The sequence below is a fragment of the Brienomyrus brachyistius genome, chromosome 5 (genome assembly GCF_023856365.1).
Source record: "Brienomyrus brachyistius isolate T26 chromosome 5, BBRACH_0.4, whole genome shotgun sequence".
Lineage (NCBI taxonomy): Eukaryota > Metazoa > Chordata > Actinopteri > Osteoglossiformes > Mormyridae > Brienomyrus > Brienomyrus brachyistius.
This window is the reverse complement of record NC_064537.1, coordinates 21161630-21177883: the sequence shown is the minus strand read 5'-3', so window position 1 is coordinate 21177883 and position 16254 is coordinate 21161630. Positions and strand designations below refer to the sequence as shown.

The 16254-nt window shown below is 38.5% G+C and overlaps 1 protein-coding gene across 3 annotated transcripts in view; it reads left to right on the top strand.

Annotated features, from left to right (window-relative positions):
* Positions 1 to 10229: 10229 nt before the first annotated feature.
* The window catches only part of LOC125741804 (protein shisa-6), a 67612-nt gene continuing 61587 nt past the window's right edge, over positions 10230 to 16254 (top strand). For all 3 annotated transcript variants that reach the window (XM_049013166.1, XM_049013165.1, XM_049013164.1), the window contains exons 1-3: positions 10230 to 10279; positions 10992 to 11954; positions 15615 to 15775. In XM_049013166.1, coding sequence (XP_048869123.1) covers positions 11413 to 11954; positions 15615 to 15775 — 703 coding nt within the window. In that variant the 5' untranslated portion in view covers positions 10230 to 10279; positions 10992 to 11412. The remainder of the gene's footprint in view (positions 10280 to 10991; positions 11955 to 15614; positions 15776 to 16254) is intronic.

Genomic DNA, 16254 nt, shown 5'->3' with positions numbered 1-16254 from the left:
AATAAAATTTAATTTAACGTGCCACATTCTTACAAACAGGATGTCACAAGTGCTGTACAGTTTACTCTCCAGACTGAAAAAAACCCAATTTGCCAATACAGGGAAAAGAAAGGTATTCCTCAAACCCTTATGGAGGAAACCTTTGAGTTTGACTCCTAAAAATTATCATTATGAGTCTGTTCAGTTAACTAAAACCAGTCAAACAATGTTATCCAAAAAAAGACCCTGAAACCCAGATCTCCATAACAGCTCTATAAAACAACAAATGTCATCTCCTAATGCTGTAACAGATGGAGCAACAAAATGACACAGTGAATACCATGAATTTATTTTGATCCACAAATACATACATACATACAAACATACATACATACATACATACATACATACATACATGCATGCATACAGAATTGGCTTGGCCATTTCACATATGGGGCACTTTCCTGGTGGTCCAGCAAAATTGTTCAGCAAAATGTATCACTTGGCAAAAGTTCACGGGGCTTTTGAGGATGTCGAAGTTCACGGCCGAACTTTCCCAGATCAGCCCAACATGCATACAAACATACATATATAGAAACATGTGCGATATGACTTATCCAGGACAGAGTGACATTGCTCCTGTAGTCTAGTCTAGGACACGCCGGAAATAAGATAGGGAACACCCTGGGTGGAATATTGGCTTAATTTTATCGGAATTAAACTGACAAACGTCATACGGTTAGGGGGACCAGCAGTTGCAGTGTGTCCATAGTGTGTGTATGTTCCCTGAGACTGACTGCTGACTCATCCAGGGTGTCCTATGCTGACTGGAAGCAGCTCCGAGCGAGTCCCCCTGTGAGACGCCCTTTGAATGGATGGATGTTAGGTATGTCACATCTACGTGTGACGATGACATGAAGGCATGATTACAAAAATATGATAAGCGCCCATGAATACAAGTGCTACCCCTTTCAGAAATATAAACAGTAAAAGAGGCAACATTTAGGGGCAAATACATCAAGTAAACTACCTCTTAACAGAAATAATAAATCTTTAAACTGTTCAGATTTATTGATATTTATGATATTGGATGTCTGTGCAAGTATTATTTATTTTATGATATAAAAAATGTCAAACAATTGTGCATATTTATGCTCATGTTTGTTTATAGAAAATGCTTCAACTAATACTCTCTCATATGTTAAAATGGAAAAAGGCCAGAAGAGCTTGTAATTATGCTGAGGTACAATACAAATTCAGCAGATGCTGGTGACAGGTAAAGGGCGATCATGAATATCTGTGAAGAATTGTGAGGCCATCGAATCTGAATTTCTAAACAATGGCAGTTAATTTGATCTTGAGCCAGCCACTAAAAATACAGAGCAGACATTTTTTGTTTTCTTATTTCTACTGTAATTTCAGAAACAGAGCTGAACAATTTATCCTGGACGGATGATTTTAACGAGTCTGTTCGCCGTACTGGATGGATATGTCATTACCTTACATGTTTACAGAGGCAGTAAGTTATTTGCTAGAAGAACTGATAAGTAAACATTATTTGGTAAAGCACTGCAGACAGGTGTGTTCATTGTTATTCAGAGGAGGCCTTGGTTTTCCTTCAAGACCTCTGGTTATACCCATAAGGTCCATTCTCCTCCGCCAAGAAACTGGTCATTTTACATGGCTTAAGTCCACTCACTTGGTAGATCCTCTTTGACACATGAAAATGAATAATTATATTTTACCTGGTGACATGGTGCTATGCAGATTTTTCCATCTAAAGTAGAAAATTCACTTGCCCCTTATACTTATCTTGACTGTCATACGATCAGATTGCTGCGCACAGTTGCCATTAGCACACCGCATTTTCCTTGCATGTCTTCTGTTGGAGATGTCTAAAGGGAGACTGCAGGCACGGTACTTCCAAAAGTGATAAAAGCAGTCATTTTTAATTTGCGAGGTTGTGGCAGGTATGGTGCCTTTGTGAAGAACTTTGTGGTAATGGGAACCATTCTTATTATTCATATCACTGCCATGCTCTAGTTGATTGCCATCATGTTTAAAACCAGAGAAAAACATTTACTTGTAAACCTGACATAATAGTGGAAAGAAAATTCCAGAGAGCTTTGTTTTCCACAGAAAATACTAAATTATAACTCTTCATCACTGAAAGAATATAATGACCGTAACTTATGTGCTTAATTTTTTTTCCATAAAATAATAAAAGACACAATAAGATTTCTTTCTACTGCATCATCATGCATCATACATCATGCAAAAGCATGTTTTGTAACATGTAACATTTTAACATGCCAGTGCCTTCTTGATATGCTAAAACCACACAGTTTCAGAGTTTGTTATTGATAGTTTCAAAGTTTCTTACTGACAGAGATGCCGTTCCCTTATCCAAAACCTTTATATTGCTTTATCTGAGCTCGTACAAAGATTCATACCCTGTTCTAAATACTTATGAATCTATATACATGTTTTTAGAAACTAACAAACTGCTTTACTGTCATATCTTTTATTACTGGGTAAAAAACAGCAGGCATATTATACAGGTTATTTTTTGCATTTTTCTATGGTTCATTTTGCTAAGTGGCATATAAAAATGATTGGAATTCAAAGGAACTGAGCATTTTGTCAAGACACAGAGAAGTGTTTTTTAAAAAGGTAGATGGGGTGGTATCTGGAAAGATGTGGGTTTTGCTTTGTTGAATGAAATAATGAGAAAAATATGGATGAACAAATGGATTGAGCAAGGCCTTGACCACACGTACGCGGGTATTTTATAAAATGTAACTTTTTCTATGTGTTTTGGCCTTTCATCCACACGCAAACGGATTTTTAGGTCACAAACTTAATCCCGGGTGAAGATTTTCAGAAACTCTGTTTTCAGTGCCAATGTATAGACAGGGAGAACGGCGTTTTTGGCTTGTAACGTCAAAGTGTGTGTCGTTATCTACTTCGTTAGACGTCAGTGTGTGCATTGTTCTCTGTTTCTTTAGGTGAGTTTGCTCTTGACAGCATGTTTTTAGCATTTTCATGTGGATGAAGATTTTATAAAGCAATGTTTGTATGGACGTAAAAAAAAAATGTAATAGTGGAGGAAAAAAATGCTTTTTATGAAAATACCTGTGTACATGTGAACAAGGCTTAAGACTGAATAATTGAATGAATGAATTGATGAATGAATGAATGAATCAATCAATCAATTTTTAGTGTATGTCCTGCATGAAGTGTATAAATGCACAAAGTATAAGGGTAATTGGCTGTTTGGTAGGTAACTGTTAGAATTCCAGTGTCTGATGATATTTAGGAGAATAATTTGAGGATCAGGCAATACTGGGTAATTTTTGTCTATTTGAAACTTTTGTCTATTTGAAACATCTAAGGATGTTTTCACACTGGCACTTTTTACTCTAGTTAAAATGAACTATGGTTCAATTTCCCCTTTTGGTGCTATTCGTTTTGGTAGCCGTGACAGTAACTGCACCTGGGTGCGAACCAAAACAACCAGACCAAGACCCTTGAGAGGAGGTGGTCTCGGTCCAGCCTCAAACTGATTCTGGAGCAGTTTGTTTGTGGTATGAACATGATTCAACTTCATTCCGACACAATATCCAGTTGTACTCTGCGAGTTTGAGCTAAAGCACCATACTCAGGGGTGCTCTGCATTTTGCGATGTGGCAAATCACGCAAACTAGTAGCGGCAGCTACTGTAGGCATAGAAGGCTAAATGAACCGAGGTCTTACTTGGTCTAGCAGCTAGGGACGTTGCCTTCTTGAAATCTAGATGGATGACTACATCTGTCAGCTCCTAAAAACAACTCATAAAAATTGAAGTTTTCAAAATGTTCAGTCAATGGCTGAAGGAGAGAGTATTTGACTGGTTGACTGACCAGTGCCGTGTGAAAGTAAAAAAAAAACAAGGCAATAATACATAATTAAGAGGTGTCCAAATGCATAGCACAGAACACAGGACCTTCCTCTTTTACCTTCTTGCTCCACCATGGGACACATCTGACCAATAAGCAGAATGAACGTTCTCACATGGTTTGCAGTGGTGAATTCTTTCTTCGCTTGGATTTTTCTGTGTGAAAGCAAACCAAACCGAAGAGAAAATGCTACAAGTTTACCAACTCATGAACTGATTCGGACCAGAGAAACTGAACTACAGGTGTGAAAACGCTGCTGAGATATATTGTCACAATAATAGTGTAAATGATTGGCTTTGAGTGGGTGTAAGTGATAAAGAGTTACGAGTTAAACACCTGGAAAAAGTCTGGGCAAAGAAGCAAAAAGTGTCAGTGTATGGTGTTGAAGCTTGCAGTATTAAATTAATGTGAGCTTTGTGCAGTGCTTTGACATCTACATGACTTGATAAGCAGTGTGCTAGTTCTGCACATCTCTAGGATGCACATTAACATATGCAGTTGGGACATGTGCTCCACTGCAATATCTCAGAAATGCTAGAAGTGGCAGCTTAATAAGGAGGCACTACCTTTTGAAATCAAAGCACATCTGTTTGTTGCTGATGTGTATATATACAGGACGCCATAGCCGTGCTAGTCTTTTGAGGGGATCAGATGGATCATTGAATCACAAAAGGGTGTAGGGTATGGACTGAAGCCAGGGTATTGAGGACGTTCCAGCTGTAGAATGCAGTTTGAGTTTAAATAAGGCACCTAAGTAATCTGCATGATTGATTAAGCCAAGACTCTTCAATAAAAGCTGAAATCAAGAGCTGCCCAGTAACAGCGCTAATTCTGCTGGGACGTGCCAGCAGCACATTTGGTGGGAATGATTTTAGGAGCATGTGCAAAATGGAGACGGTCTAAAATGAATGGAAAGATCTTCAAATGCTGAAGAGGAAGCAACTGAGATCCTAGGAAAAAAAACAGAATAGAATGCTTTGATGAAGTGAGTGAAAGTAGGTGAACATTGGAGGAGCTCAGATAGACAGATAATCACTGACATAGTATCAAGTGAGGAGGACCAGACAGTGGGCCTGGAGTAGGAGAGCTGGGGTGGGGTTACAGAAGTGAACAAGGGAGCACTAAGGGTTTAGTCAAGGCCTAGATGGTACAGAGAGACTGAGAAGTGGATGAGCAATACGGGGCAGAGGCCACAAATGCATGGGACCCAGCAGCTGCTGTAGATGGATCCTGCATCATGCCAACCTGTACACTAGAGGGGGTGAGTGGCAAAAGGGGAGAGAAACAACTGCGCAAACACCAATGGCACAACAAAAGCTCCTTGGGCACCATTAACCAAGGAGACAGTTATGTCTGCCAAGACACTAGTGCAAGAGGCACGACTGTGGAAAGGAATTCGGGCCACAGTGGAAGTTGCGTGGAGCAGGGAGTGAGGACATGGTGTCTAGCCAAGAAGCAGCGACCGTACACAAACTGGTACCAGCAGGTAATGGTACTAGGGGAAAGAAAAAGAGCTGTGAGGGAACTGCCAGTGTGAAATGGTCAGGATGAGGAGGACGGGTACTGTGAAGGGCACCTGGAGGAGGAGGCCGGGTACTGTGAAGGGCACCTGGAGAACGAGGCCGGGTACTGAGAAGGGCACCTGGAGGAGGAGGCCGGGTACTGTGAAGGGCACCTGGAGGAGGAGGCCCGGGTACTGTGAAGGGAACCTGGAGGAGGAGGCCGGGTACTGTGAAGGGCACCTGGAGGAGGAGGCCCGGGTACTGTGAAGGGAACCTGGAGGAGGAGGCCGGGTACTGTGAAGGGCACCTGGAGGAGGAGGCCGGGTACTGTGAAGGGCACCTGGAGGAGGAGGCCCGGGTACTGTGAAGGGCACCTGGAGAACGAGGCCGGGTACTGTGAAGGGCACCTGGAGGAGGAGGCCCGGGTACTGTGAAGGGCACCTGGAGAACGAGGCCGGGTACTGTGAAGGGCAGCTGGAGGAGAAGGCAGCAGAAAAAGCACAACCAGATTGGGAAGCAAAAACTGTGGCCGTCAGAATGTTGATGATCAAATGGACAGACTCATTCAAGCAGCAAATCAAGAACAGCAAGACCACGCCCAGGAAGGGCCCCTGGTCTGACTAAAGAGAAATTTATCATACTGGGGTTTTGTTATTGGAACCTACCGTAATTCATGCTTAATGCAATCCTATCTCATTTAGACTTATTGATTAGTGAACATGGTACAGAGTTACTCTGATTTTCAAGAGTAATATCGTAACATTGTAAAATTTTGTAACTATGTACAGAGTAAATGTCTGCAAAGGACAAACTTGCATTCTGATTTTTTAAGCTTTATGGTACCGGAATATATCTCAAATACTTAGCATAAATATTATCTTCTGTTGTGTGTCTATTTGTTACCATTAACCTGCTGGGGTAACGCGCATCTAAGAGTTATTTAAAACCTTTACATAGGTCCAGAGGTTAACATAATTTCCCAATGGACTCATAGAGGCTCAAAGAATTGTCCTGTTCTATGTACCACTATCCCTCCCCCCACCAGGGATAAAATTAATGTAATCAACAATCACGAACTGCAAGGCCATGGTTCCAAAGCAGAAAATTGGATGGACTATGTTTGTATCATATTTTCATGTGTTTTCTTATCCAGAATACAATACATATTTTTATTTAAAAAAATGCTACATTTTGCCATTCTGGTTATGTTAAGTACACAGATTTCAATATTGTAATACTGGATATATCAATGTTCATTGCTGTTTATTTACAGTAAAGAAGTGACGCTGAAGTAAAGAAGCTGAATATGAGGCAAGCAGCAGTTATGCTTTGTTCGTATAAGAGTTCATTGAAGAATGTTCCGGCACCAGTTAGACACTTAACTTTCTGACCTATAGATTTTTCTACAGTTTCACCTTGTATGTGTAAAACAATGACTGGGGTGGTAGCAGGTCCCCATAACCCTGAGCAGGATAAGCTGTTGCGAGATGAATGGATGAGTAAATAGTGACATGCATTAAACTGAAGTGTGGCAGCTTAATTACTTTGTGTCTGAGACTGTAAAGCGATGTTTCCATGATTCCATGATCTGCTCATGCGACATCTGATGCTAAAGCACTGATAAACGAAACTGCAGTTCCGCTTCTTTCTTACATATCTATGCTACAGGAATCAACAGAAAATTGTTAGTCTTCAATCAATCTGTGATGATTATAATCATCGGGATTCCTATAGTGTGTTTTTTCATGATTAACCCAGAGAGCTTCTATATACTGCTTTCTTTTTTTTGCCCTTTTTTCCAGCGCATCATAAATTTTACTTTCAGGATTTCTTTTTACACCACCAAGGAGTTTTGATTTGAGCCCTCTGCTATCTGGCTTAGTTATATTTTCTCACAGTTCGTTCTTTTTATACTTTTTGAGGTTTCACATTTAACCAAACCCATTCTGAAAAATGTAAAGCGCCATTGTTTTCTAACAAAATTTTGCCTTTCGACCCAAGTACATAATTAAAGTATTCGGTTATAAAGCTGCTCACTTGCTTTCCCTCGGGGCCATCGTTGCGATGCAGTACAGTAGTTTGATTGTCTAGTTTTTAAATAAAATAATGTCATTCTGCAGAATGGATGAAGACATGGATGATGTCAGTGTCAGGACATGTGTCAAGTTCATGAACAGTTAGCAGTGAACTTCTGATGGTTTGGTGTCCAAGGGCGTATGTTTGATTGATAGATGGGAAAGATATGTAGGTTCCACATCAATCAGTTCTTGAGCGGATATTCGTGCAGCAACATCTAGTCATCTCTTGAATGAACAATATGTGTGATGACATGACCTTCTATGCATGATGTCCCTTGCCTTGTGGCCTGTGGCGGGATAGACTTTGGTTCCTTTTTCATCTGGATACTGGATGGATCTTGATGCTGGATATGTGGATGGAAGATGGATGGACGGATGGATGGGATAATAGGTGTTAACAGTGGATATTGCCGTTTAGATTTTGAAATGGCTTAAAAGGGTTTTTTAGGTTTTGAAAATGTTAATTATCTCCATACAACTTAAAAAAAAATCAGCATTATAACCATAATGAGATGGTCTATGCTTGGGGATGGTTAATTGTTATTTGAATGCCCTGACAACAAACTAATTGGCACAATCATTTTCTTCACCTCACAATTTTCAGAAATTTATTAGCTTTGAGGTTTGGCATCAAATACCACCTATTCTTCATTATTGACAGTCTATCAAACAAGTCACAATTATGACCGTAAAAGATGGGGTTAATGTCACAAAATCTTTTGAACATTCTTTATGCATTCCTTTCCATTTGAATATTATGCAGCCCCAAATCACATCTCAGTTTTTTTTAAGTAGTTGACAAGCCTTGAATGACTCTACACATATTATGTCCATCACTCTAAAGGTTTTTTGGCATAATTAAACTTTAAACATTTTTCTTGAACTGTCTATATACATTTCATAGAAGCACTTGAATATTTTATTACAGCTAGTAGGAATGGCATTAAAATGGGTTACTTAGCAACTGCTTCCTGACTTTATAATTGTATCATTGTACAAGAACTTATATTTACAGGTGCATGTATGCAAACTTATTCAACAATAAAACACCTGAGATTTCCTCTTAGGTTAAGGATTCATGAAAGTAATTGAAAGGCTCGTGATTCTATAAAATGCATACTTTTGCACCAGTCAGGTTTTCTTTCATCTTAATGCACTTTGATGTTTTGGCATTGTGTTTTTCTTATTAGATTGTATAAAAAGGTCAATGTATGTAAATTAGCTACAATGAAATATAGATGTGTCTATGTTCTCTTCCCACCTGTCTTTTGGTAGAGGTAAGAGGCGTTGCTTGTTTTAACCCTGGAAGATTTGCTCAGACATTGCCTAGTCCTGCAGATCTCAGGGGTGTAGGGCTATCAAAACCTCCGGGGGAAACTGATCTGGCTGACATCATCATCATCCAATCAGGACACTTCTCCACAAGACTCAGCACGAGTTTTGGGCCGAAGTGATGCCACTGGCTTGTGCTAGATGTCAATTGACAAAATCAGCCCATGGTCTGAAATGTCAGGCCTTTAAGGATACTGCCAGGGAGGAAGTGCGCTCAAATGATTCTCGCTTCTGATATACATATACATCTTTCGTGCATTGATTTTTTTTTCCTTTCAAATAAATATAATTGAAATTATTAATTTGCAAAATTGTTTGCATATTGATTGAGTTGTGTAGTGTGACTGCTGCATCACAGGATGCAACCAGGCTGAGTGTTACATAATATCTTCTGTTTCATATCGTAGTTCATTATGTGGTATTTCCCACGTGTCCACGCCATCCCCAGGTGACAGAAGAAGAAGCATATAATAATGAAGCACTATAAATGTATATATATGTGCATGGGCGTGACTGTCTGTCTTTTATGTTCAAAAGCCTATTTATATTTAAACCTGTAGTTTGACCTTTCTACATATTTCCTTTAAACCCATTTCAACACATAAATAAATAAATGTACAAGCAGGCAATTTCTCCAAATGCTTTTTTCTATCTTGTTTCGGATGCTTTTTTTATACGGATCGTTTTCACAGCATCTGCGTTCGGCACACACCGGCTTAATGTATCAGCATGCTTTAATGCGCTAGCTTCTCCAGAGATAAAAAAAAGGGGTGGAGACAAAGGGAATAGCTTTATGTTGCCTACGTCCAAGTGTAAGTGTAATCCAAGTGTAAGCTCTTCAAAAGAATGTTAAAGAAATGGTTCTACTTCTAATCACAAATTAGATGTTCTAATGTAGTATAATTACGAATAAAAGTGTGCTAAAGTCAGAACAGCAAATTTGTTTGAGTTACATCAAGGTACAATTAAGATATAGTCAACGGTTAGCATTTTGAATATTACAGTTTACAGATCCTTATTTTCCAATCTTAGTCCTTAATTGTGCTTTAAATATGAGTCAAATTGATTGATTTTACTGAATAAAGATCAGCATAAAGTTTTATGTAACCTAATTGCGTTTATGCGGACGTGATTTAGCTTTTAGGACTGAGGGAATGTTGCATGGAAGAGTGCAATAACAGCCCACCAAAAGACACCAAAAGGGGACCTTGCTAATGCAATGGCATGAGTACCTGGGTGCTAAGTGCAACTAATAACAATAACCAGTTGCGCTGTTGTAGGAGAGTGATTTGTAATTAGCTGGTTGCCGGTGTATTAGTGACGCTGCTGCCGATGTTAAAGTCATCGACGGGGGCGGACCTTCGTGGGCTCTCTTGCCGAACACTGAAATCCATCCTATCCATTCAGTCCCCGAACTGAAAGAGTGAACAGCTGGAATAGGAAATACCCGGTAAGTCATCTTCAGGAAGAGAAATGTATTACTGCATGCTCTTCCATATGGTAACTGTAAAATATGTGCTGCATTTAATTCCCTCTAAACTTAAGAATTTTATTATAAATTTTTTATGCAGATATTGATTAGCTTGCATATATTTTATTAACTGTAATCGCATATTCTCTTCTTCTGTTTTATCGTCTGTATGCATTTCATATTTATAATTTTAAGTTTTATCTTTGTAGTTGGATATTACCGAGCACGTGTATATTCCGTGATGGGCATTTATATATACCCAACGTATATCAAACGTCTATAGTGAACTTACAAGTTTCTATGTTCGTATTGTGAAAGATCCACTGCACATAAAAGCCAAATGATAAATCCGTCCAATTTGTGACTGCAGCACGAGAGACGGAAACATTTATAACGAAAGCAGAATTGACAAACGGGTATGCTTTTGTGTTCAGTGTGATTCCAGAAGCATGCAATATATTTTTTTTGAAAATGTACGGTTCATCTTTAGTATTTTAACAGTCCCGTCTGAAGTGAAATACATCGGAAAATTACCGAATAATCATAAAACAGCACATCGATGTTTACCAGACATTAAATTACTTAAAAGTGCTTTTCTAAGAATTTCATTTCTTTAGTGTAGCCTATTCGTATAGTGTATTCCTAAAAAGGTGATTAATCGCATTTTGTGTGGATTCCCTGCCTTCTCTAGGACAACTTCACATTCACAAGATGTGCAGCTTGCAGAATAAAGATAGTTGTCATGAATGCCGGTCTATCAGAAACATACGGCGGCAGCATTAACGTCGAGTTAAAAGAATTCATATTAAAGATATGCTGTGTGCTCGAGTGAAAAGAACAAGAGAATAGAAGAAATATATAAAATGCCTCGCATAATTTTCCTGCCGAAGCTGACGGGTGGCAGAAGCGGTCTTCCTTCATCCACTGAAAAATCCAGTAGTGTGCAGCGGGAACAAGGACGGAAATGAACAACTGAAGGATAGCGCAAGACTCGTTTGTCAGGGTTATGGTGACCGGAGAGGATTAAACCATAAAATTTGCGTGTGAAGAAAAGTCAATAAAAAGAAAAGGAGCAAAGTAGAAAAGGTGCACCAGAAAAGAACTGTCAAGACATGGGTATACAATACCTCCTTCTTCTCCTCCTATATTTATACTTTGACCCTTTGAACGTGCATTGTGCAGCAACAGACAAGAAGATTAGAAACGTTCCCAAACGGACTCAGAAGGCGAAGGAGGTGAACAGTACTGCTGTTCCTCCAGCAGCTACACGGAGAGTCGCGCAGATCCAGCCACCAACTACAGGCAATCATGAAACATGCCTTGGTTATTATGACGTGAGCGGACAGTTTGATAAAGAATTTGAATGCAATAACACTGACCACCGTTACTGTTGTGGAAGTTGTTTTCTTCGATTCTGTTGTCAATTTAAAGGGAATCGCTTAGATCAGAGAACTTGTACCAATGACAAGTCACCGGACTGGATCAAAACTCTGCCCCCTTCCCCTATACCAACAGTTGATCCAAAGATGGTTCAAACGAATACAACAGTCTACATAACCTGTGGGGTAATTGCTTTCATCATAGTCTTGGGAGTTTCTGCAAAAGTTGCTTATGATAAATCAACACAACCCCCTCAGGAAATGAATATTCACAGGTAAGCAGGTATTTGCAATTTATACACAGACTGATTCCGTCTTTCTTGGTCAACATATGTCTGTCGTCATTCTTGGCTCCCTTTTCTACACGGTTTATGTAAATTTTTTCTTAAACATTTTAGCAAATGTAGGCCTATTAATGCAGACAGCATGCACATGAATCATTTTGCTGGGTGACAGAATTTGACGGCAATACTAAATGTTTTTCATAAGTTTTGCTATAATAAGTCATACCAATGCTGCGTCATAACCATAATGAATCAACACTCTGATCAAAGTGTATACCTTAGTATAGTGATATATAGCCCCCCCGCCCAACGCCATATTTAATTTGACTTCACCTCCCCCCCCTAAAAAAATGGGCCTCAATATTAAAACGATTATCTTCCCCAATATCAAACACACTCTTTCGCCCTTGCATTACAAATGTATCCTTCACTTATCAATCCAACAATGACATTCGCCCTAATCAACACTTACATTTGAAACTTTCCTCATAGAGGAAATATGTTTAGTTGAACCTATTAAATGCATATACTGTACAGTATTTACAGTAGACACACTTCTGTGTGAAATATAACTGGGAAAATACTGATTTCCAAAGACGAAGAATTATACCTTTCCCTTTGAAGTACTGCATGTGCTGGGGCTGGCTTTAACATGCAAATATATTCCGGTTAACACTGAAAATGGATGCCCATGCTAGAATTAGGTAAATGATTACACAGTTCATAATGTGCATATATTTGTTTGTTTGTTTATTTATGTATGGTTCTCAAAATACTTCTGCTTGTGTATATCATGGCAAGACTGAACACATATTATGGCTGCAAATCATCTATAATCATTTTGAAGCTGAAGATGTGCTTGTAGAACTTCAAATACTTGTATGTCTTATCTAATAATATGCATTATCCGTACAGTCCAATTTAATCTGTCCTCAGTTTCTTAATGATTACTTTCTTTTTAATCCTTTTTTGATTTCAACCATTTTGACCATTTTAGCCAAGTGGGTAAATAATGAGTACAAGTTCAAATACAGATTATATTAATACGTATTACGATAGTTAATATTCATAAAATAGAAAAGACTACTTCTCTACTATGGAGCTATATATGAAGCAAGAGTTCAGATTTATCATTTGTTTTGTAATGTTACTGATGTTACTGAGGAAATATATTAAAAAGTGTAAGTGGAGTTTGATGTTCAGTCTTGAGGAGTCAAAAAGAACTGCGTCCATATGCGTTAATGCATGGATGTGTTGCACAATAACCTATTATTTTGTCAGCCTGTAGAACGCTACCACACTGCAAAGCACCAGTGCAGAACGCGTGCAGTGTTGGTCTTGGGGGGCAACTAGGAGGAGTAGTGCTTGCCCTGCCCCCCCCCCCCACCCCAAACTCTGCCAGTGTATAAAAGAACACTGACTGATTAACACTTCAGCACAAACAAAAGACCAAAGTTAACATCATTGGTAGCAGCAAACCACAGAATAACAATGAGGAAAATGAAATTCCATTTGATTTGTAGGAAACAAGCTTTATTTTATCTAGATGAAAGTAGCCAAAGGGAACCAGTGTAGGAAGGTAAGTAGAATACAGTGGTTGTAAGGTGAAAACAACGAAAAACAAATTATCAAAACATAGAAAACCACAACATTTATAGTTTGTCACTTGATTATTATATCTTACATGAGAACTTCAGTGTACATTACTCCTTCAGTAGATTGTTTAGGAAAGAGAATTTTTTGCCTTGTAACATTGTTCAGCTAGACCTACTGCAATAATTTGACCTGAATGTACAAACTGTCTCTCTTACACATAAATATCATGCATAATACATTTTCGTCTTCATAATAAGGATCTACATACATCCCTGCAAGAAGGTAGACCAATCCCAGACAATACAAACTAGCAGTTCATTTCAAACACTCGAGGTACTTCATAAACTTTGTCTGGATGGTACCTTACATTTTATCTTAGGTCAGATACAGTCAATGGACCTTTTCAGAAACAGATAACAAAATTAGTGACATTTTAGCCTGCATGTACAGATGCAGATCCCATTACAACAATATGTTTATCGCTGAAGTGTTGAGACAATGAATAACACTAAGGGTATGACACCACTGATAAACTACTTGGTATCAAGCAAAAGCCTTTACTGAGTTCTCAGTCAATCAATGAATTAATTTCCAGAATTAAAAAAAAAACTCTCAGATTAGTCAAATGATAATTCTTATTTTTGAGCCATAAGCAAATGATCAGGAATTAATAGGTATATTTAAAATGTTGTCCCTTTAGCCACTTAGCCAGTAAAATTATGAATGTTCTTTCAACAAATTCACATCAAAGTAGGGAACAAATTCAACTAAATTAGAAAGCAGATTTTCAATTTGAAGTATTTTTGGACTGAACTGTAAATATAATTACACTTAATATTTAAAGGTTTGTATGCAATATAGCCTACAATATGCAGCGCAGCTGAATATTCTGCACATTTTCCAATGAAATGTCTGTTAGGAATCACTGCGTTTTGGAACTGCTGAGCATTGCCAGCAAGATGGATGTTATGTTCCTTCCCACAATTGCACAACAGAAACAAATCTGAACATTTTATTGTCACGTACCTTGATTATCAGGCTGGTTGCATCCCTTAAATGTCTTTTGTACATGATATTTCTTGATTTGAGTGAGTATTTGGGCTGTTGTGACAGACCAAAATGTAGAGTGCAAGAAATGGGTGCTTGTGCTTTTCCAAATACGCATAATTATTGCAGGGCCCATTTCACAGACTGAGATAAATAATACGTATACTACAGAAAAGTGATATATCTTCATTGGAATGCCATTTAATTGCGAATTTACATACGTAGGTGTAGCATTTAAAATAGCAAATGAAACCTTGGATAGTCTCAAAATAATAGGTTACCCAAAATCCCAAATTGATTTGCTCCCTACAAAAGTTAAAGTAGTAGACTGAAATATTAGAAATCAGGATGCCTAAATCTGAGGACATGCTATTAAAATCAATCTCACCAGTCTGGACTGAGAAGGCTGTTAATATGTATTCCTAATATCATACCCGATCTTGTGAAGACGAGGGCTTTGTTTTGGTTATTTTAATAAGATGACAGTGACATTTTTCTAAAGTAGTAACACTATAACACTACGGTTCTCGCAATCCAGACAAGACAATTAGAGTAACAAAATTACCAGTTTAAATTGAGGTCGCTGATGTTTCTGCAGTGCTGAGCTTTAGCCTGGCATCTGCAGCAAAAGTAATTTAATTTCCAACTGAAAACCAGGAGCAGAATGAATAAATGTGTTTTGCCTACATGATGCATGGCTTTTGTGCTTTGTAGTCCCTGAAGGTTTGTTCCATCTGCACTTGGCGTGGTCCTGACAGAAAATATTTTGAAGTTCAGCTCATTTACAACTGTGATTATGATTAACATTTTACTGGCATCTGTTTGAAGAGCTGTCGGAAAAAATAAAAATCGTAAAAAGCCCAATGGATTCAACCATTCAAATTTTCTGCCAAGAAGTGTCGTGTACAGAACGCTTTATGTATGTCAGTCTGTGTCTGGTTGTGTGAAAAAGCAGATATTTTATCAGTTTTACAGTTTTTTTTCCCTTCATTTTTTTGCTGTTTTCAGAGCCCTTGCCGACATTTTAAGGCAACAAGGACCAATTCCAATATCTCAATATGAGCGGGAAAATATCGCAGCAATGGATGGCACACCCAAAGAAAACACGCCTGTTCGAACATCGTCAAAAAACCACTACACTCCAGTTCATAAATCAAAGTCCAACCATGGTAAGTGTATTTGTCAGAGAAAATGTTAAGAAAAAGAGACTGATTTACATTATGGTCATATATAGTAATTAACATGTTTGTGTGACAGTACAGTATATTGGTTGAGATTTACACTCTTCCTTTTATGCACCCTATTATCCATAACAAAGTTTTGCCTTTTTTGAATTCTGATGAAGTTCAGGCCATCTGAGGTGTAATGTCATAGTACTGTTACGTAAGGGATCTCCATTGGTGAACCATCAAGTGTTGAGTTGCAGGCCAACAGCTTCTATTTTGTTCAACACTCTCAAGTAGATTCCCACACATCTGCTCTGACGTGGCCTCTTCATATGATTGTGTATATGCTCATGCTTGCTTTCTTGGCAGCTGTGCAACGTACAAATGCACAGCTTCCAAATAATCTTTTTCACCACCCAGTAATCATCAGATTTGTCCAAGCAAACTGCATATTAAGCTAATTGCATGAAAGCCTGGCCTTC